General features: G+C 43.4%; 1 protein-coding gene and 1 long non-coding RNA gene across 2 annotated transcripts in view; one reads left to right on the top strand and one right to left on the bottom strand.

The window, feature by feature from the left end:
* Positions 1 to 22,920, bottom strand: part of ADAMTS2 (ADAM metallopeptidase with thrombospondin type 1 motif 2) — a 182,683-nt gene that overhangs the window by 37,646 nt on the left and 122,117 nt on the right. Inside the window, exons 5-7 of the mRNA XM_064521062.1 lie at positions 12,894 to 12,977; positions 1,564 to 1,720; positions 545 to 650 (exon numbers count right to left, since the gene is read on the bottom strand). Of these exons, the coding sequence (XP_064377132.1) occupies positions 545 to 650; positions 1,564 to 1,720; positions 12,894 to 12,977 (347 nt within the window). The remainder of the gene's footprint in view (positions 1 to 544; positions 651 to 1,563; positions 1,721 to 12,893; positions 12,978 to 22,920) is intronic.
* Positions 5,812 to 6,937, top strand: LOC135329982 (uncharacterized). The gene is made up of 2 exons (XR_010391695.1): positions 5,812 to 5,965; positions 6,042 to 6,937. It is a non-coding gene; the product is annotated as an uncharacterized LOC135329982 (long non-coding RNA).

The raw sequence follows: 22,920 nt of genomic DNA, 5'->3' as shown, positions 1-22,920 counted from the left end.
GAAGAAACCAAAGCTCTGACAACTACTGCCTGCCATCGGTTCTAATCACAACCATAAATAAAATAATTGCATTTTTTAATATGAAATATATAGAATAGTTGTAATGTCAGTGCTTGGCACCTTGTTTCTATACAGTATTATATTCTTTAGCAGAGATAACATATACAGAAGATGGGTTTATTTAATATAGATTGCTTTCTATGAATCATGTATTCCACTGACTCAAAGAATTCATATTTCATCAAAATAAACACTTTACATTTCCACCAGGAGACTATAATAGATCACTGAATCTGGTCTCATAGCAGCCCTGGAAAGTATTTTGGTATTAGTTCCTTTTTCCATTTGAAAACACCAAAATACAAAGTGATTACAAGACTTACTTAAGATCATAAAGAAAGCCATGAGAGAGCCGAGAACCGAAGCTAGGGCTAACCCTGAATGCTGTTTCTTAACATAAATTGTATCTTACCAATGTCACAGATATTTGTCAGGGCCAAAGACATCATAAAGTAAGATAGGGGATAACCGTAGTTTTACTCACACATGTCCAGTTTCATGGGCCACCACAAACGCAGATGAAAAACCGTCTTCATGGTTGAGCGTGCAGCTTCGAACAGGATGACACATTCCAGTGACTGGAGCGTAGCCTGTGAGAAATACCGCATGTCCCAGAAAATGAACAAGTGCAGAAAGGCAACGTCGTGAGAAGCTTGAGTACAAACATCTCTCTTCCCCGCTGGGGCACAATTACAGTTGAAGTGCTCCTCTGGAAGGTAACAAGAGACCTCTGCCCCAAACATTTAATAATGTGCTCCCTCATCTATAAAATACATGAAACGAGTCTGTCGAACAAATTAAACTATATTCATGGTTCATCAAGACACTGTTATCTCCTCTAGGACCATTCTGCACCTGGTCTCCTGCAAGTACGTGAGGCACCAGGAGGAAAGGTGATCGCATGCTGCCGTGTGCCAGCTCATGAGCTGGGTGCAATTCCAGCCCTCGGGAACAGGCGAGCAAAGCCACAGCCCCGTGCTGCCAGCAGACCTGGCCAACCCAAAATGAACAGGAAAGCCCGTAGATTTATCCCCTCCTGTGAACAAACCTGATTTCACAGGAGGCAGAGCCCTGAAAAAAAGGAAAAAGTAGGGGACTGTACTTGGCCCTGCCGTTCCAGACTTCTCCGTAACAATATTTCTTGGCAATCCCGCTGGAACACTGCAACAGTTATTTGGAGACTTTTTAAACACAGAGTCTATTCTTTAATCTTTGGGAAATTTCAGGATTGTTTACACAGGGATCCCGTTTGTTTGGCTTCAGTAAGAGCAAAGAAATGATCCAATGAATAATTCTATTAGTTAGAAAGGATAAAATAATAACTGAAAGAGTTACAACAGAAAATGGCTATGTGCAGAGCTCTTGGGGAAAAAAACAGTGCTGACCAAAACTAAGCAAAGGATACATGATTAGACTTTGCAAGATTGGCTTTGCTAAGTGATGAACAGAAATGCTGCTCAGAAGTCTTGACACTTACACAGTAAAACTTGATGCACACCTTACCTTGCATGCCAGATGGACCAAAATCCTGCCTTGTGAGGAAGATAGCATGGTCGTGGTATTCTGCGTGCCCAGTGTCAGGTTTCTGTTGCAAGTAGGCCCAGCGACACACATTCTCCAGACTTTGAGAAGGGTTCCCAATCTCTATTAGACTCATGGACTGGAAAAAAGACAGCAATTGTTATTAAGCTTGGGCAGTTTTTTCCCTACTTGTTCAGGCACTTGATCAAACATTCCATTTCTATTAAAACTCTGTTCTTCATAAAGAGAAAATTATGCTTCCGGAACAAAATTTACTGGATCAAGAAAGTAAGAAAAAAGCTTATATCCAAGGTTATATTAAATATGAGTTCTGTCACTTGTTCATCAGCTCCATGATATAATGAAATAAAAAAGCAATGTGGATTTTAATGACAAAAATGATATTGTATTGTGCATTATGCATTATTTCTCTGCCATTCTGGCACCAGTTTGCACCATCACTTCCAACCTGGATATACCATTTCTTATAGAGCACGTAGCCCCTTTTGGGACTGCAGTGGCAGCTGGCCAGCTTAGACTAGTCCCAGGTGGGGAAGGCTAATGCCTGCTAGCCAAGAAAAGCAAATGGGAACAGTGGTAGACTGCAAGCATACAACCATGCTTCATTAGCCAGTTTTGCCGTGCAACCAAGTTGTTAAGGCTGTTTTGTCGGACCTTTGAACACCACTGGATGTTCTATCAAGTGTAAAAATTAAGGGTACTTCTTTCAGCTGTACTTGAACCATTGTTTTCAGACATGGACTTTGCCAAAGAATGTCTTTTAAAGTGCATTTTCCTTAACCCGTTGCATATTTGAGGACCGTTGAGAACACAGCCCAAGTAACGCCCCAGGCTGGTGAGCCATCCTCCCCACGAACCACACATTACGTGGGTGCTGCACTGTCGCTGCATAGCTGATGTGATGTGAATGAGCTAACGTGTATTAGGCGTGGTGCAAAGAGAAAGGTATTTTAAAGTCCAACTATTACATTTGCTTTTTTGTAAAATACCACTTTTTTGAGGCTTCCTGACAAATGCTATTTATCATTGTGCATTACTAAGACTTAAAAAAGCTTATTGTATGTGGGATGCTATAAAATGTATGACTAACTGACCCACCCCAGGCCTTCCAGGATTTGTAAGAGCTACACATATGACCCCTGGCTTTTCATTTGCAAAAATTGTATCACCATGGCAACGCTGTAATCATAACACAAACCACTACAATTTAGATGCCTATACTAGACTATAAGCATTTATCATTCCGCAATACTTACTTCAGAGCAAAACTTAGCCTGGGCCAAAAATAAGAGAAAAGAAATACAGCTTATGCTTAAATGCAGATGCATTTGATGTGTCCTCTAGCTGAGTACACAACTGAGTACCCAGAGTGTGCAGTACATGAGAAGAAAAATCCTCAAAGGGTGGTGGAAGAACAACCGGAACTGATAAAAGAGAAGTCTGCCAAACTGAGGTCTGGTTTTGGCAACAATGGGTTATTTATTACAATTCTGCAAATGTTCAGAAAAGCAAATTAATAGACCAAATAGAGAGACAGCTTAGATTCTGATACCACTGTGGAACGAAACAGTTGTAATGTAATACCATGCCTGATCATGCTGCTTCCAGCCATAATTCCCATGGAAATAGAACCATATTAAAATGATGGGACAGTTACGGTGCCTTTATTACATCTGCAGGTATTTATAAGAACAACATAAACAAACTCTGACTGACTACTAGAGGGTAAAATCCTGACCCTTTAAGCAAAACTTCCATTCAGCTAAACAAGACTGTGGTTTGACCACTGTTGACGTCTTTAGCTTCTTTACCACAGGTGGATGTTACTATCTACATCATCTCCACCTTGATCTCGTGTCTTCAAAGCTTCAGAAGAGAAATCCCATCAGGAAGCCCACTGAGAACTCCTACCACGAGATTCTAGATGGCAAAGAACCTGGTAAAATGAAGTTGCAAAAACCTCAAGACATGTATATAATGGAAAAATTGCTGGCTAATAATTCTTTTTCTCATAATGACCTCCTATACTTCCTAGCAAATAAAAATCATCAAATTTTATAAGACGCTTTGACCAGTAAACACACAATAGGAATGCATTACCAACATGTGCTTTGTTTAAGGGTATCCGACTATTCGCAAACACATCTCTGCATGATCAGCAAACAAGAATGGAATATAAAAAAAGACAGTGATTTCCAACAAATAATCACTATCATAAAGTTTTCCACTGTCATCTCTTCCCTACCTCTAAATTGAAAACTTTGCCAGTGGACTACAGCTCAAAAGCAGACAACGAGGTTCAGAAAGAACTAAAGCAGCAGCTTGCAGCACTTTTCTGATGAACGCTGAACCTGCCATGGAGAAGAGATCAGTCTGCTGCAGCGTATGCAGCAGTTCCCACAGTCTGGGCACTGCGCTGGCATCTGGCATTAGCTGACAGCTGTTTTCGCTGTCTACTGAAGTCCACTATGGAGAGCAAAACCACTGGTTCAGTCCAAGTGCCTCTCAATGCCTGTTTATCAAAACAGTGATTTCAGAGTTTCTCTTCAAGCAAACAAAGGGGAATAAAACTAAGTGGTTAATGCGGAGCATTGTGCTTTTTTGCATGCAACATGCTGGGGAAATTGAACAAAATCCATCTGGTATTAGAGGGGAAACTGAAAGCACAGAAGTCTGTGAAACATGTTCCAGCTGAAGGCCCCATTTCTTTGCCAATGACATGATGTTAACATAAGAAAAGTGACACATCTAAAATTCAGCCTTACTGCTCTTTAAGAGTAGGAAATGAGGCACCCAGTAGGAAATCAAATATTTAAAGAGTCCATGTGCTTATTACAGATACGAATAGGAACTCTAGGTCCTACATCAGTGCGGAGGATATACAAGGAGTAAGAGGAAAAACTCCAACCACTTGCAATAAAAAATTAAAACAAAATTTGAAAAACCCAACCTATATTCAAAGTCCACAGAGCATGAATATCATATGTCTACAAATCCCTTCTCTTTCTTCACCGTAATGTAGCAGCTGAAAAGAGAAGCCCACTTGGTTCCTAGAGAGCTTTCACCTGAATATCCACTTTCTGCAACCTGCCATGGACTTCCAAATCAGACGGGCTCCAGCACTACTAATAGTGACACTGGCACATTGCTGGGATCTTCCCAAGCTCAAGAACTCTCACCAGAAACACCACTTCACTATCTTGCTATCCATTATCAGCAACCAACGGCAACGGATAAGCAGAGTGTCACCGTTTGCATGGGGATCTCCCAGCTTTGTCCCGAGTCACGTGTCATTTGAAGTGGTGCCATACCAGAAGGGCACCTATGGCGCGTGGCCAGGGAACTGCCGGTCTGGCATCCGAGTTATTGCCTCTGTGCTAAGAACTTACCAGTTGCACTGGTTCAGACCACAGACCCACGTAACACATCCTTGACTCACAGCAGGCAACAGGGGGGCCAAGGGAAGGGAATTAGAGAGGAGCAAGTAGAGCGATATTTCCCCCTAAAAATCTCTCAGGCCCTAGTGGTCTTTGGCTCAGAGGTTTCCTGAGCCAGGCATGATGTTTTTATATTGAAAAGCTCTAAAATGATTTTTATTCTATATGTCTGGCTGATCACGTTTTCTGCTGCCCCCTCCTTTGGAAATAAATCCTGCTGTCCTGCCAGAAGGGTGCCTAGGAAATCATGGGACCACACACTGCTTGCCATGAGACAGGGCAGAGGTAATGTTTTTGAAGGAAGTTGTGGTCAAAAATTTGCTCTTGTAGAGATCCCAGATAACACTTGATAATATTTTCCGTTGGAAGTCAATAGGAAATATTCACCAAACTCAGAAAATCCCAGCCTCATACTAAATGGACAAAGTGAATGGAAGGAGAAAGAGGAAGAGAGGTGAACTGTGTACAACAAGGACTCCAAGTACAGGAAAAATCCCTCTCTGTCAGGCTGTGAACAGAGAAAGGTTGGGGGCTAGCAGGCAAAAGCTGAATGTGGAGAAGAGGTGTACGTGTTACTGTTGGCCAGGAATGGGCCCACGCTGCCAGGAACATGCAAGTCCTGCAGCTGGCTGGGAGCTAGGACCTGGCTGAAAAGGACCTCTTTCCAAACAGGACAGCAGGCCTGTGGAGAGCATTACTCAGCTGACCAGCGGGAAATCTGCCAGTGGAAAGAGAAACTTTCCTTCTCACAGCAAGAAAAATCTGTGGGCATTTCAGAGAACTGCTGATGGAAACAGACGGAGACGTTTGCCGAGGAGCGGAAAGGCCTTGGCCGAGAGGACATCCCCACATGGGGAGACACCACAGAGGGCTATGAGGACAGTCTGCCCTACAGGAGAGCTTGAGAGTCTTGCTCTGCGAAAAAGGTATCTACTAATGACTTCCATTTTCCTTCTTGTCTGATTTTGCCTTCACTTCTTCTCTACTTCTCTTCCTCCTTAGATGGAAGCAGCAGAAAAAAAAGAAACAAAAAAAGAAGATGGCTGAGCTGCAAATAGAATAATTACAGATTCAGGAGGCAAAGCAGGGCAGTAAGAAATGGTTGAAGGCCGTTGCTACACAGATCCAGATGCCTTAGAGCTTTCTTTGTAGCTGTCTTGTCTTTCAGGGAGCTTTCAGCGAGATGTTCTGTTCTCTGTTAGGAAGACACTGAAGAACAAGTCATTTATGAACCTGTACTGGAAGTTAGTTGAATTTCCTTCAAATACTCATGCAAATAGTTTGGAAAATAAGAAATATGCCAAATAATTTTAAGAATTTCAAATGCAAGGTTTTCTCAGGAGAAAAAATTAGTCTATATTCTACTCAAACTTTTCAAGAATGTTCCAGTTGCCAGTGCACGTAAAGGACACGCTTCATCAAACATATGACGGTGGCTTTCCTTGACCAAGAGTTTTATGTATCTGCCATTTGGTGTAACTGGCTATGACTTTGCAACAACATTGATAAGCAGATACTTGATGATAAGAACACAAATTTAAGCTGGTCAGAAGCTTGCTGGAAAAGGACCTTTCCTAACTCATCCATTAGGTGGTGCTCCAAGAGTGACAACGGGGAAGGCTTTGCTGCTCTTCAGGAGCTCCAGGAGCAGAAATACACTTAACTTGTTAGACTTCAAATTATGGTGGCAAAAGTTGGAGCGCGGCACTGCATACACTTGGACACGATTTAAAATATAACTTTCCCTTCTTGAATGGGTAACGTCTCTACAAAACACACTGTTTACATTACTTCTACTTGGCATTTCTATTGTTTATTGTATATTGGATTAGATCATTTATTTCCTTTTGTCACCCTGAACGAGACAAGCAAAAAATAAATAAAAAGAATTATCTAGTGTCCATGGTAACAGAACTAACCAAAATATCTCATTCAGCAAACTGGTGTTTTGCATTCAAAGGATTTCTAATACTTTCTTATGGCGGCAGTTTGTAAACATTTTTCAGTCTCTAATTCTGTATAAATGTAAGCAGATCAGGAACACAAAGCACTGTTTATACTATCAGCCAGCTCTACACTCTCCAAGGTCCCAACAAATCACACTGGAAAATTACAAGCTATGAGTCCAATATACAAGTAAGGCAATTCTTCAGTTTATCCAGATTAAAACAAGAGGGACAACATCTTTCTCTCATCTGTATCCCCACCCTAATCTAAACATAGAAAAATAGTGCAAAATCACAAGTAGCAGCCAAACTGGTAAATAATATGCAAGTCCTGGCCATGCAACTCAGCCTGTGCAGAATCAGTTACCGGAGATACCAGAGACTGGGGTCAAGAACCCTATCTTCAGACATGTTTGTGCAGCACATTGCAAGATTAGGGCTTGATCCCTGCCGATACTTTTGGGTGCTCCACAACTCACACAATAAACAGCATTCGTAAACAAGAAAACACACACAGAGGCAGGTTACAGTTCCCACCTGGGAAAGGTGCAGCATTCTGCAGGCTCTTTCTAAGCATCTTCTGCACCTACTGACAGCAGCGGAAAGCTAAGATACCCCAGAACTTGCACTAGTGAACTTCTAATTTAAGCAGAGGTTGAGAGGGCTGGAACTGTTCAGCCTAGAGAAGAGGAGGCTCGAGGGGGATCGTATCAATGTGTATAAATATCTGATGAGGGTGGACTAAAGAAGATGGTGCCAGCCTCTTCTCAGTGGTATCCAGTGAAAGGACAAGAGGCAATGGGCACAAACTGAAACACAGGAAGTTCCAACTAAATATAAGAAAAGACTTTTTTTTTTTTTTTTTTTTTTAACTCTAAGAGTGACCCAACATTGGAAAAGGCTGCCAAGAGAGGTTGTAGAGTCTCCATCTTTGGAGATATTTAAAACCCAACTGGACAAGGTCCTGAGCAACCTTCTCTAGTTGACCCTGCTCTGAGCAGGGTGTTGGAGTAGACGATCTCCAGAGGTGCCTTCCAAGCTCAACTACTCTGTGATTTTGTGAATCTACCATACAGTAACTCCCTTGCCTTGCCAGGCACAGCTGCTCTCAGCCTGCGTCTATGCCTCTCCCAGGCCAAGCAGAGATGAGGAGGGCAGTGAGCCTTTCCCTCCAACCAGGGTGACAGCAAACTGGCCAGGTCAAACACCTGATTTCATGGATAAGAAGCCTGGCTTGACCTTCCATCCCTGCTGCTACCTTCTGGGAAACAGAGAAGAAGGTGGCACAGACCAAACCACCGCTTTCCAGCCTGGCTGAACTGAGAACATCTTGCCTGCATTCATCATGCTTAGCCATGAAAAGGTCAGAGAGCAGAGATAAAGAGAGCACCACTTCATGAAAAGATCAGAGGTAAAATCTTGTCCCAAATGAAGGCAGCAGGAGTTCTGCTAATAACTCAGACATACCCGATTGAAGTGCTCGTCTCAGCTAACAGCCCCATCCTGTGACATTGTGGGCAATCATGTCATATTACCTTTTCCCTGAACTGCCATCTTAAAACCACTTGTTTTTTCCCCCCTTCCCTGCCCTGCCTTGCTGGTCAGGTTCCTCTTTCAATTTGGCCAAACATCCCATCCCACCCCACTCCAGTCTGAACACGGCTGACTGGAGGCATCCACGTTGCGCCAGGCGAGGACTCAGTAGTGCCCTGCACAGCCACGTTCACGCTACCCAAGAAGCAGCTCTCATAAAACCTGTGTCACACAGGTGGCCCATATGTGAACGTTCACAACATTAACTGATCCCAGGCAAGACTTTTAACGGAGCCAAGAACTCACCCAGTGGCTGCATTTATTGAAATGCTTGCAGTTCCTGCAAAAGTCTTGCTGAAACTTTTTCGTTATTAACTGTATTAATTGAACCCATCACAGGTAATGTGCGTGCTTTTCTCTACCGCTGTGTAGGGGCAGTTCATCTTCACACAAAGTCACCATTGTCAAAGGATGGTGTGGGGGGCTGGAAGCCAGGAATTTATGAGTTCTGATCCCCAGTCTGCCAGTGACCTTCCGCGTGGCCTTGGAAAATAACACTTAACGTCTTTGTTTTTTTAGCTGTAAAATGGGAATAATAATCTTTATTCATCCACCTCAAAGAGGTGATGAGAGAACTTTATGTGGTGCTTGGGATTTAAATATGTTTCCAAACAAATTTTATTACAACCAGTTGGGTTTTGTTCATCCATTTTCAGCTCATCTCTTGCCACCTCCTCTGCATTTGGTGATAGTGGTTGCTTTATTTCTGTGAGTATTCTAGAGCTAGCTGGATTTCAGAGCTGTTACAACCAAAATAAGTCTAAATGGAATAATTTGCTTAAACATTGAATTATACTCTTCTGAAATGTATCTGCAGCTTCCAAAATTTGAAACCAGTCTTCCTACTACTGCAGTCAAAAAAGGCAGAAGCAAGCCACCTCTTCTTTTTCCCATTTGAGAAAAAAAATGCACCGTACGTACCTTGTTTTGCTTCTTTGCAGTATCTCCCCACATCAAAAAAGCCTCTGATATGGGGAGTCAATGAAAGGAAAATGCTTAAGAGAAATCCATAGTAGCTCCTGCAGCACGGAGCAGCCTTTGCAGGACATTTTTCTATGTTATTCGTGGAACTGGTAACTGAGTGGGCAGTTGCCCAGCATGGTTGAAGTCCTCACATCAACCCCTGTGGTACGTCAGATAATGCTGTTCGTTCGCTCATCGTACTAAGGGAAAAGTGGGGAGTCAGGAAAGGCCTGGTAGCTCCAGGCACAGCTTGTTCCCAAGTGCACCCCGCACAGTACAGCTCTATACGGCCCTTTCCTCAAAACACGCTCCTGTGCCACCATCCAACGCGGTGCTCTTTTTTAATGGTATCAACCTGCCAGACTCGCTGTTTATGTGCAGAGATGATAACTTACACAAAGCATTAATTCAGTAAAATGGTTTCAGATTTCTTGAACTCGCCCATAAAGCAATTTCAACATGTCATCACCATGGAACATCTTCCTGCACTCCAGTTATGTTTTTTCATCTTATTATGGAAACTAATGAAATTATTGAAACTTTTGAATATACAGCTGTGTTTATTTGAAAATATTAAAAAATAAGTACATTTCAAGGAATGGAGTACGATCAAGTAACGACCATCGAAAAGCTGGTTGCTATGCAACCAAAATATTGTCCATATTATCCTTATCAACAGATGACATATTGTATAAAATAATATAATCCTCTTTTTTTAAAAAAAAACCAATAGAGTAAAAAGCTGTTTAGGGGTGGAGAATTTGCAATAGCCCAGAGTGCTGTCATAAACCTGAAGGAAGAGCAGTACATCATTGGTACATACTTCACCAATTACAGAACCATAATGCAATTACTATGATTATTTATATGGCACCCTTGATAATATATATAAACTGCTTACAATGAAGCAAACAAGTCTGAAGATATCAGCTGCAAGGTTTTAGAGGCAAGGCTTACTCAAATGAGATTCTGGGATAATGTCTTCATACTGTGAAGCCAAGCAGGCTGCTTTATTCTTGTATTGTCTTAACTTGTACATGCACCCTTTCTTTTACTATGTACTTTGAATATGTATTTCTGAAAAACGTTAGTGCTGCTGTACTCTAGCAGGATAATAAAATGTTGAAGGTTTTGTTCTAATTCCACAGAACAGGTCTAGAAGATAAGACCTATACACCTTTCTCCCCTGCCTCTCCAGTGCCAAATAATCCCAATACTCTGAACAGAAAGCTCCTCATATTCTGCTTCCCTTTACTAGACCTCTGGTCAGGAGCTCTGGTCAGGAGCTTTAAAATGTTAAGATAAAAAAAACTTGATTCTCATACAGCTAAGGCATGCAGAGCCCACACCATCAGGTGAAGGAGCTCCAAGAGTCTACTTTTTCAGAAAGCCATAAAGTGCCTGTAGTGTACATACGAATCAGGTGTGGAAATGCAAGTGACATTCATAGTTATTTAAGGCTCTCTTGTGATACTAGAATGGCACCTTATTCCATGTAAAGTCCTGCTGAAGGCAGCAGGATAACTCAGGAACAAAAATGCTGTCTATTTTGGACTACGGATCTAGAATCCAGAAGTCGGTCATCCGCAAGCAGATTATATAGTGCTACCTGCAACAGTGCAACCTGTTTTTGTTGTGGCCAAAGATCCATCAAGAAGTGAAAGTGTCCTTGTTCCATCCCATGCACCTCACTACCACCTAAACCACTAAAGCACAAAAACTACCTCTCTGAATAAGATTAGTATGAGATTAATATCGTTCAAGTTATCAGTGGATAATGCTTTATTCTTCCCACAAAAATAAAGATTCCTAAGGTGGAATAAGGTCTACCGTAGTATAGTCCTCCATCAGAAAAATAGCAGAAGTTATCAGAGTTCAGACTGCTACCAGTGCCAATCTGCACAGCTAAACATGGGCATGCATAACAATTGGAAATACTTACGGGATTAAAGACAGCAAAGAAGTGACTAGCCTCTCTTCTTACTCTGCTGGTTTCTGCCACCACTGTCATATCTGATTTTTCTGGAGAAGTATTAGCCAATCTGCAATCCCTCAAATTGCTGTCATCACAGCACCCATCAGGATTTTTTTTTATTTCATAATTTAATGCAACTACACACACCGTGAACTTTGGATCACAAAATGGCAAGTGTGACCTCTTTTACCTTTACGTCTGTCCAAAACACTTAACCAACATCTACATCACAGTGGGAAGAGAGGAGGAGGACTGGTATATGTTTAGCTCGCAGATGGAGAAGCTCAGACAGAATGATTTATCCCAAATCCAGGTAACCGGCCTCTCGCGGAGCCCCGACTAGAACTCAGAGCTCCCTTATTTGCACCAGGGAGCACAATTCTTAACCAGTGTCGAGCAGGGTAAACTGGGGAACGTCAGTGGAGGTGCATCACTGACACTGAGTTGACTCTCTGTTGACAGCATTTCAGCAGTTTGCATAGCATATGTGGAGTCTTGCAGAAACGAGGACTATTACAGGAATATGCAAGTGATAGTAACTCCAGTCACAGAAAGGGACATTAGATTTTAACACTCTTCTTTGAGCAGCTGCACATGCTGCTGTACCAGAGAATACTAAAATTGTCTGTCCTTAACCAATAACTTCTATCGATATACTTGAAATGCCCTGTTCCTGTTTCCATGGAATTTGATGTTGATTTGGCAAAAATAAGACATAGGTACTGAGCAATTCAATATTTTTGAAAACCATGTAGCATTTAATTCTTCTCTACCAGAGTTTTGTCTGGAGAGTAACCTCTTCCCTGGAAACAGCAAGGAAACACTTGGAATTCTTAAATACAGATTTGATCTGCAAGGCTCTTGCCTTCTGGCCCTTGTCCCACAGAGCTCACGCTTAACTTTAAGCACATGTTTAGTCTCACTAATGTTAAGCACAAGTTTAAATGAGTTCTTGGAATGAGTCTGTAGCACTCAGCATCTTGCAGAACTAATCTTACATGTGTTTATTGTTACAAATACAGAGTTCTACCACAATACTTCACATTTCCTTTAGGAACCAAGATGGTCATTACCCCACAACGTTTCATGAATTATTCCAAACAAATCTAAAAAGATTGACTGCCAGAGCTAAGCGGACACTTGAAATGGGACAGAGAAAACCCCAAAGAAATTGCAATCATTTTCCCAGTCTGAAGTTCACACAATAAACAAATACATGTCCCCATAAATGCAGATTCTTTATCAAACACGAAGTTACTTATATTCTTGGACTTCTAAGGACAATGTATGAATTAAAATATGAAACCAATAACTACGTAGGTCATAAAAGACTTGATTTAAGAGATCTCAATTCCGTTTTAACTGAGCCTTGCTTACCTTTCCGTAGCTCAGCAGGATTATCCTCACCAGGACGACATTGATGTGAGCACCCAAGGACTCGTCATGGTAAATTTCGTTAACCTGCAAGGGAGCGTTCGCAACGTTAACCACGGCCTGGGCAGCAAGGAACTCAAGCACTACCTTTTATGCGCTGCCATTAAGACAAAGATCACTCGTGATCGGATACAGAAAGGGCAAAATTCCACCGACACAAGAGGAGGATTTTCCCTTTCTAAACACTGGAGCTCCATCACGGTCTGCAGACATGCAATAATTCAGGAAACCATTTAAAAGCAACACAACACCATCAGAGATGTGGTGTTCTCAGGTATTTAAGCTGCAGCCCGAGGCGGAGCGGACTCGCCCGCGCCTCTCTGCTTGCTGCACCCCGGTGCACCCGTGCGATGCAGCCGAGCGGATCGAACAGCACCCGCTGCCGCAACGGGGAGAGTCACGGCTCTGCCCAGCGCCCAGCTGCGAGCGCCTGCCCGAGCCCAGAGCACGTTGCTCCGGCACGCGAAGCCGAGCAGCAACCGCAACAGCTCTGCACGGGGCAGGAGCATGCGGGGAAGGTGGAGGGGCACCCGGAGGGACGGGCTCTGCCCCAGCCTCTTCCATGAGAACCGCTTGCTGGATCAGCTCAGCTGCATCATGTAACTCCTACATCTGGGACTCTCGAATTAGGCCCTGACGAGAGGCTGCACCTCCCTCAAAGAGCACTGGCGGCCACACAGGCTGGCTTTATTTTGAGTCAAAGCTAATCAGTGTTAAACATTGCAAGTGGAACAAAATCTACAAAACGCCAACAAATAAGAAAACTTTCTTTTTTTTTGTACTAGAGCTACATAACTGAACATGCACATGGGCAAGTCACCCGAGGAGCGCTGAAAAGAGAGCCGTGAGTATTCAGAGAGAAGAACTTCCAGAACATTTTTCCTTAAAACCATAATAAATAATGCCCTGCTTCTTCGGTCAGCCTTAGCTCTGATGGCTCATCTTTTATTTCTGTAAAAATCATTAAAATTAAATGTATCAGTACAGGTTTTACTAAGCAATCCCCATTGACACTCTGAAGTGAATTTTAATTCATTTATCAGTCTCTTTGGAGAGAAGAGCCAAACTTCATGCCTGGTAAGAGCGCAGGTTTTCAGCAGTCCTGAGCGTCTTGCTTTGACAGCGGCCGCAGGCCCGGCTCGCGCACCCACGGGGTGCCCGCCCGTGGTGGGGACGTGCTGCGGGACGCCCCGGGCCCGGCTAGCTGCCCGCAGGCGAGCGGACGCAGGGCTGGCAGCGGGGGCCAGGAGCCAGTCCTGCCTGTGGCTGCCTCCAGCGGCAACACTCTCGCTGCATGGCAGAAGGAGCTGATCTCTGCGGACCTGCTTTGTAACCAATACCGCTGGAAATCAGATCATTTATTTACATGGATAAGTGAGATTTGAGAAGACCAGCTTTATATTCCTGCATTTAAAAAATCTTTTACTTTTGGGGCCATTACTGAAGACAGATTATGAAGATGTAAGTTCTGGACATGCATTTTACTTTACGAAAAATCCTTCACCCAGGCAAAAGCCCCTTGCGTGTCGACAAGGATGCTTCATTGTGATATCTACTGGCTACCCCACAGGCTCCAGGGCATTACCATCATGATGCAGGGATAATAATTTGCCTAATCCTTTGTGTACTGGAAAGAGAACACACACACCTATGAAGTTTAAATAGGCTGTAAATTATCTGTATGTGAAATGAATACTGAACACAAAGGCCCGTGTATAGAAGACACTAAACAGTAAGTCCTTAATTAGTTCATAGCACATAATCCAAATTGCTGTGCCCCACTTTCTCATTAACTCCCAGAACTTAACCTAAGCCTCTCTTAACAATACTGAAGCAGCAGGACGACCGTATCGCTGCTGCAAGCCAAAGCGAGACTTGGCATGCAACCGCGGAGGGAACAGAACGGAAACACTGTTTGACTGTTCATGCAAATGACATCTAACAAACAAACTGTGAATCAACAGTAATGCGTGAGCATCGTAAAAAGCTGCTCGACTCCCTCAGGATGCTGGATTTTCTGCAAGACAGTAGGTCAGCTCAAAGCTCGGGATCTTCATTTCATTTGTAAGCACGAATCCAACCCCTCTTTGCACAGCAGCTGAACTGAACTTCTGCCCCTTTCTCTAAGCTGAACTGCAGCCTGACTGGTAGTGTCTCGTTGCACATAGATAATACCTTGAAATAAATGCGCACTTTTTTTCAGCATGACCTAAATTGCACCTGTGTGTTCCTGGAAGTTACGAAAGAAACAAGATCCAAGAGATTGAATGTCGAGGCTTATGTGCTCTCAACAGTTCATGAGAAACGCATACACGGAAAAGGCGTCCGCAGACCCCGGCTTAGACTCTTTAAACTTCCACACGTCATTTTACCAGGGGTGCAAAGGTTGCCTAACGGACCTGATAGCGCAGGGCACGAAATTACCAACCAATCTGTGAAATTGGAAAGCTCCAAGCTCTTCCCCAACACAGAGCTGCTGAATTAAATGCTGAACTGTTGTTTCAAGGCGCAGATAGGCAGTCAACATGTTCAGATATCTGCATAACAAACGCACATGGGCCTGACAACGATTACATAGTACTTTCACAGCACTGTACCTCCATGTCCTTCAGGGGGACATCCCGATTTATCTCAATAAAAGCAAGCTCAGAAGTGGATCTGCTGTTTGTTCTTAGCTCAGCGGGAATCGCAGTCCAAAACTATGGAAAATATATATAGGAAAAGAGGGCACCCAAAGCGCAGCTCAGAATCAAAGCTCCTGAACCGAGGCGAGGGAAGATTTTGTACTAAACCCGGTCCGATGTGATTCAGCACTTGCAGAGGGTGATGGAGAAGGCTGGGTAAGTCTCAAGGAGTTCAAGGTACGGTGCAATGCTGTAAAGGGACTTTGATAAAACTACTGTAGGTCACAAACTATTTTGGGATAACTCAGCGTGTTGGTTTATTTTCCTGGAATATTTCAATCGAAACGAAACAGGCCCTTCTCTCTAAAGGAATAAAAGTGGTTGTTCAGAAACCAGGCTGGCACAGTTTGGTGCCACATAAGGAGAACGAGGACTTTGTTTACTTTTTCTTCTGTCTCTCTCTGCTTATTTTATAATTCTTCTGCCCTAAGCAAATTTGAAGCCAACACAGTAACCAAGTAGAATACATAAAAAAGAAAAAAGCTAAAAAAAGCCAAGCGTTTGTGAGGTGCATTATGCTTTGTAAAAGAAACACTGCAAAGTTTTTATTACAGAGCAAAATGGAGCCCAATCCTGAAAGTGAATTTTGGAAACTACTTGAAAACTAGTGTACTGCAAATAAAATAAAGAGCCTGCAGTTTTGCTAGTCTTGCTGCAGGTTGGGTTACCTGCAGATAAAGCTGGCAGGACTTTTAGGGAAAGTCAAGTGGTTTCCTGAATCTCTAATTAAGCTAATGCTCAGCAAGAGGAATAAGATTATGCATAGTTTGGCAAGCCACAGGCAAACTCATCCATGCAGTCCGAAGAGCTCCCAGCTTCACAACGTCTGCTAACGTGTGTTATGCAAAGGACAGGGCACGGCGTCGCAGCACGGCTCCATCCCACGAGCCACGAATCACCGCGGGGCCCCGCTGCCTCGGGCTCGCAGGCCGCCGGCGGACGCCTCGTACTTCCAACCGCTGGCTACGAGATGCACTTTATTCATCTGGCTTTTCAGCTGCCACAAGCGACGGATCCATCCGATGCAATTAGACCGTGCTGTGATCACCCAAGCGTCCTTACATCCTTCTTGCTGCAGAAACGACCTACGGCCACGCGCCGGCGGGCAGAGCGGGGGCCGCGCGGGGCTCCCTGCCGCGCGGTCGCGGAGGGGCTGGCAGAGCGCGGTCGCCTCCGCCATCGGCTCGCCGGTCTCCACATGGAGGCCCGGTGCCTGCTGGGCGCCCAGCGGCTGCCTGCGGCTGCGAGCGACGGCCGAGGAACCAGCAACGGCACGGCGGATCCCGAGCGCAAACTCCTGCAGTCCGACCCCTCCTAAAAGCGTCCCCCCTCGCTTCATTTCTTTCTGTGCTCCCACGTCAAACACCACCAGCCTCTTCCACTTTCATCGCCTTCTTTATGCTTTTGAAGATCCCAAAGTAACATTTCTAACACTCCCAAAGCTTCACCCTAATCCCACGGGAATAACGGCACACTAATTCCTCTGGTGGATACACTGCGGTCACACAGAGCCATCAGGCAAGACGCAGGGCTCGCAGTCTCCCTTTCTAGTCCTTACACGCTTTTCCTCAGAGAACAACTCTTTTCTTCTGCAAATCTTTGTTGAGCGCCGTGAGGAAAAAAGAATAATGAAAGCACACAACGCAGCCGAAACTTAAAGGTCAAGCTGTGAGCTCAGATTTGGAAAACACCTACTATTCCGCTCAAAAACACAGGCCATGCAGGCGAGCGGAGAAGGCCTTGGCAGCGCACATCGCAAAACTGAGATAAATATCTGGCATTTTGTATGTAAATACCAAGGCTGAGCTCTGATTTACCTTCGCGGGTGCGAGAGCTCAGTAGATGTTACGGAGTCCAAGCGAGCTGCTTCTGATCAAAATGAAAACCATACCGCCGAGCAGATGTGCTGGCAGGGCTCTCGGCAGCGCGGCGTTACGGGCTCTATCTCGTCTTTGTACCATTGGCTCGAGAAAGGTCATAGACTTTGTTTTCTGACTTCATGACTAATTTATTTTCCTTAGTTCCTCCCTCAGGCTCTTGGAACGCCCCAGTTCTTGCCTCTAAATCACAGCACTGAGAAATTTCTCTAAACACTGGAAATAAACTATGTTTGCACCGAAAGAATTAGCATTTGTTTGAATTACAGTCTCAAGACCACTTTAATAAAATCAGCTATAGTATCATAAAATAATTAAGCAGATTACTTTATTGAAATTAGTACAAGAGATGGGGGTGTAGTGTTAATGCAAGAAATAAGGTGAACTCTTTAAATCTAAGTGGTTTGGTTTAGGAAAGTGTCCAAAATTGGGAAGCTGATTCTAATTATCCCTACTCCATCACGCAAACCACAAGTGTCACCTCCCAAATGTCCCTGACTGCAACCTTTACAGCTAAAGTTCATGTTGGTATTTGGAGTAAAGGAAAATCCTTCTTTTAACAGTAATTGCTCTCTTCCTTAAGGATGATACCAAAACCTGTGTGATGTTCAGCACTACGTACAAGAGGCAAGGCATGTTCCAGTTAATAATCATGAGAAATGCTCACCTAATTGACATGGGAACTAATACCCCTGTGAAAACTGCTAAAACCTTCAGGAGTTCAGAAAGAGCATTTCCTAAGGGACCTACTGAACATCCAATATAATGTACAACTCTGACATCCGCTATAGCGCGGCAGTCAAAATAACGAATAAAAATAATCTTCTGAGGCCTCATCAAAACCTTTTCTTCCCACAAGTCAAACCTACTGGTTTATAACAAACAATCTCAGAGTGGAGTTATCTCTCATACACATGTTTAAAATTTTAAACAAGCTGTAATTCAACTATTAACAACAGAAGTCCCTCAGATGACTAGAACTGGTCTTGCATTTGTTATTTGCGGGATTTCTTAGAGTTAGTTCAGCTCTGAAGTGTGCATATAAATTGTTGGTGCTTATAAATTATTTAATTTTAAAAATCCAGTCAATTCTATATTACTGAAATATCCTTCCTGTCCTAAAAATGCTTGTTATTTCAAAAAATATGGTTCTGAATACAGGGTGCACCATTACTGCAGAGTGTTCGATCACCACTTTCTTTTCAACAGCTCGAATTAGGCAAGCTGTGCGGGTTGCCAGCCACCTGTCAGTTAAAAACCGATGGCATTTCTGCCCTTTCCTCTCATTTGGGACTTGCTGTTCTGTACCTGAAAACCTTCATCCCTCATCATCCAAAGATGCGAACACAGAATTCTCACATATAATAGCAGTACCACGTACATCCCATTAAAGAGGACAGATAACATATTCAAAAGTGCCTCAGGGTCACTTTTGCAAAGACCTGCTTGGTGCTGAAAGGCGCAGCGAAAGCCTCGTGGGACCTTCCCAAGCCCCCAGCCACACAACTCCCATTGATTTCAGTTATTCAAATGAAAATCCACTTAACCCATTTGCTTTGGAGCTGAAGTTTCCCTTAGAGGCAGGCAGAGCCATCGTCCCAGGGGCTGCTTTTTAAGACTGACTCCCACTGATTTCAATGGCAGGCGAATGACTAAATACTCAGAGAAATCTAGCCCAAAGTGAGGCCTAAATCCTACTTAGAGTCTATCTCCCATTGAAATCATAGCAGTCAGGCAGCTAACTGCTTTGAGAAGATGGGTTTCAGCATCAAAAATATTTTGGGCCCTATATCCATTACCCAGATGCTTTCCCCTCCTCCCACCCCAAAAACGGTCTAAAATCGAACAATGTACATAGTTTTTATTCAAATTCTTCCAGAACATACACAAGGACGAATGAAATGAGGTTCTTGATATGAGCTTCAAATATATTGTTGTGGGAATGGAGGAAGGAAGACAAAACACACAAGGAAAGGTTACAGCAGGGCCCTCCCTGGGAAAAATCACAGCTATGAAGAGAGGCATGAAAGCTGCAGATTTAAAGTCAAGCCAGATGGAGCTGATACATTCAAAAACATTTGCAATTGAGCTTATTTCATGCATTTTGAAGGGCAGAAATATTGTCAGATCAGATACTTCAATTCTGCCTCTTTAGGAAGTCTATTATCAAGATACCCATTGGGCACATGAATCTAAACGCAGGATTGTGGAGGTAAAACATTCAGCCAAATTAACACCGCAGGCCCAGCCAGGCGAATGTGCCAGCCAGGCCCAGGTCTGCCGCTCTCCCACGGTGGGCAGCAAAAGAACTGCTTAATCCTGAAAACTATTTTTAAGAGAGGCATGAAACCATCTGAGAAATTCAGCCCCAGGCTGGCTGTCATTGATACCCACTGTAGCCCACTAATGCCCATCCAGCCCCCGAAGCGTCCCGCAGCAAAAGCCTTTTGTTTCACAACAAACAAGACGCTTTGAGCCTAATACTTTTTTTAATATTTCCGAAACACTTGTACAAGCAGATAAAATCTCTGCCTTCTTTGCCCTTCTTCTTGCTGAAATTAAATTACTTTGCGTGTTCTTGTGTAGACTACAAGCTGCAAGATACCTCCCCAAATCTCCCTCCTCTGCTGCAGTGCTCCTGCATGCTATAAATACAGTTAATCTGTGCAATGTGTGGGCTCAAACTTGGAAATACAGAGGACTGTGCAAGATAATATCCTACCCAGGAAGAAACACAGCATGATGTATAGAAGAAAATGGTGCAAGCATGAGGCAGCCGAGGGTCTCCGAAGTGGCATTTGTTCCCCGGCCGGACTGAATGTCCCCATGGTGCTGAGCAGAGCAGGGGGAGCAAGAGAAACCAAAGTTTTTGCACGAGGAAATGACTGGAGGATAAAAATGGGGTGGCAAGAGGCCTAGCTCACTGCAGTGAAACGGCTGGCGCACAGTCAGGCGATACGTGGCTGCAGCCCAAAGCGTTAAAAATCCTCTGGCATCTATCGCCATTCGTTTGGGACTGTGACTTCATTTCCAAACTTTGGGATAACTATTAGCATAGCTAGTCAAGATAGCCAGGACACCCAGCCCCTGTTTTTTTTCTCACTTTATGGCTTTTAGGTGTGGACTGTAACACATCACTTAAGCAGCATAAAACTCAGATTTTCTGAGTAAGTCATTGCACTGGCTTGAAAAAAATATATTGTTTTGATTGGGTTGGTGGTGGGGTTCCACCCAAGATCCCTGGGAAAAGTTAATTAAGGACAACTGCTAGCGCCATCATACACAGTGAAATCAAGCAAAATGGGGAGAAGGAGCCATGCTGAGAGACGTTTCTGGGAAAGCGATTATGGGAACGGATAAAGAATTTTGCCTTCAGGAGTTTGGGCACAAGGGAGAATTCACCTGGATTTATTTTATTTTTGGAACCACAGAAACTCAACTTTTCCAATCACCTCTTATCTCCAGTAAATACTTGCACTATTATTTTATTTTTTTACTTACTGTGCAGTCTTTGATTTTATGCTTAATGCCTTGTTACTGCACAAAGCTAACTGACTGTACCCACAACCCCAGTACGGTACGTGCAGTCTGATGGTCATACTGTGATCTTCCACCAGATTTAAAAGGTCAGCTGGGATTTTCCCCAGTTGTCCATTCTCTTTCAGGTACCCTTGGACCTGTGCATCCAACCAGAAACACACTGTACGCACACGACCCCTGACAGCTGGAGATCCCAAACCTTTTCAGATTGGCTCTTTTTCTAAAAACAGGGGTAAAAAGAACTTCTCAAGGAGTTAGAAGAGGGGACAAGGGGATATCAGCACAAGATACCAAAGCAATTATTTGCACAGAAATTCTCCTTGCATCTATCTAGCAATGAAGGCAAGAGCCAGAGGAGCTGCCAACCTGCTGATGGAAGGAGAGGGCTGGTGTCCTACGTTGTGATGTGCACAACCAGCAGCCAGGAGACGCAGCTTCCCTGGATGTGAAAGGGGAGCTGTGTGAAAGGGATCAGATATACAGGATCGAGAAGGATCGCGCATGCATGGTAACGACCTCCAGCATCATCTGATACTTCTTCCAGAGGCGCCCCATTCAGCAGTAACAAACTCTTGCTCCTCTAATTTTGAGCAAAGCTTGGAAAGCCAGAAAGAGAGAACTGCTCACCACCACCCCTGTCCCTCTGCTATAATATAGTGGCCAGGAACTGGCTGAGTTTTGAAGAAGGAAAGAACAGAACAATCTTAATGATTCCCAAAGGCTTCCCAGAGCCTCCTGAAGGGCTTTGGGGATGCCAATGCCTCACCACATCTTGGGCACTAAGGGAAGAGACATATCCTCAGTCCCAAAAAAGACAGATTTCTATCTCAGATCTCACAACAGAACAACTTACTGCCTGTGCCAAGATCTGTTACAGCCCTGTGGATATGGTTACACAGGCTGCACTTTCTAAACCACTTGCAGAGGCAGCATGCTTAAGAGCTGTTATTTCTTACAATTTGTGTGTTGGATGCTTTGCTAAAATTAGGAACAAGTATATTCCAGAGCTGGAACATTTATGGGTTCTCTACCATTACTGTATGCTTTTTCTCTTAAAAATAGATTTAAGTGACATGATAAGTAAAGAGTCCTGTTTAATCTATTTCAGCTTGCTTGCCACTTTCCTAGTCAGGCCTGTTTGGCTTGTTAATTTAGAGATGTAGAAAACCATCTGTTTCTCTGTAGACTTTGTTTTAAGCCTCAGAGGAAACAAACCACACAAATAAATGAAATTCACTATGTCCTTTCTGTTGGAATACATATATTTACAGCCATCTGAGCATACACTAAGTACCCTATAACTCTAATGTTAGTCCAGATTCTAAGTATTTACAATACTGTTATAAAATGTCAGTGCAATTGAATTTATTTCACACAAGGGATTTTCTTAAATTGTATTCCACTTCTCATTTAAAATGAAAAACAGTGACATTTTACATTTTGTTAAAGGAATGTAATAAAGGAAGGAAAAAACCAAGCCTCATAATGAAACTACATATCTTGGAAAAAATACATCCCAGGCAAAATGTACTCGATAGCCTGGATTTCTGTCTGTATAGCTGTCTCTATGGCTTGCAATGCCAAGAAATCACCTGTAGGCACCCATCCTCTAGGTTTCTTTTTAAGCTTCAGCAGTCATATTCTGTCTGTCAAAGACAGAACAGACCTACCACGTTTTGCTCAACCATGTTTCACTAAAAACACTTTCGCTGAAGCGGAAGCTTTTACTGAAGTGTATTCCACTGAGAAGAGCCTCCAGTTCCAGATGAGACTGAGAAGGACAAAAGCCATCCCAGAACGAGTTGCCAATGAAGTGGGGGGCTAACAGTCATTCTGGAGAGAGCTTCTCTCTTTCAATTTTTGGCCAAA

The sequence above is a fragment of the Dromaius novaehollandiae genome, chromosome 15, assembly GCF_036370855.1.
Source record: "Dromaius novaehollandiae isolate bDroNov1 chromosome 15, bDroNov1.hap1, whole genome shotgun sequence".
NCBI classification, from domain to species: Eukaryota; Metazoa; Chordata; class Aves; order Casuariiformes; family Dromaiidae; genus Dromaius; species Dromaius novaehollandiae.
The sequence above is the reverse complement of the archived record's forward strand: the minus strand, read 5'-3'. Positions and strand labels throughout refer to the sequence as shown.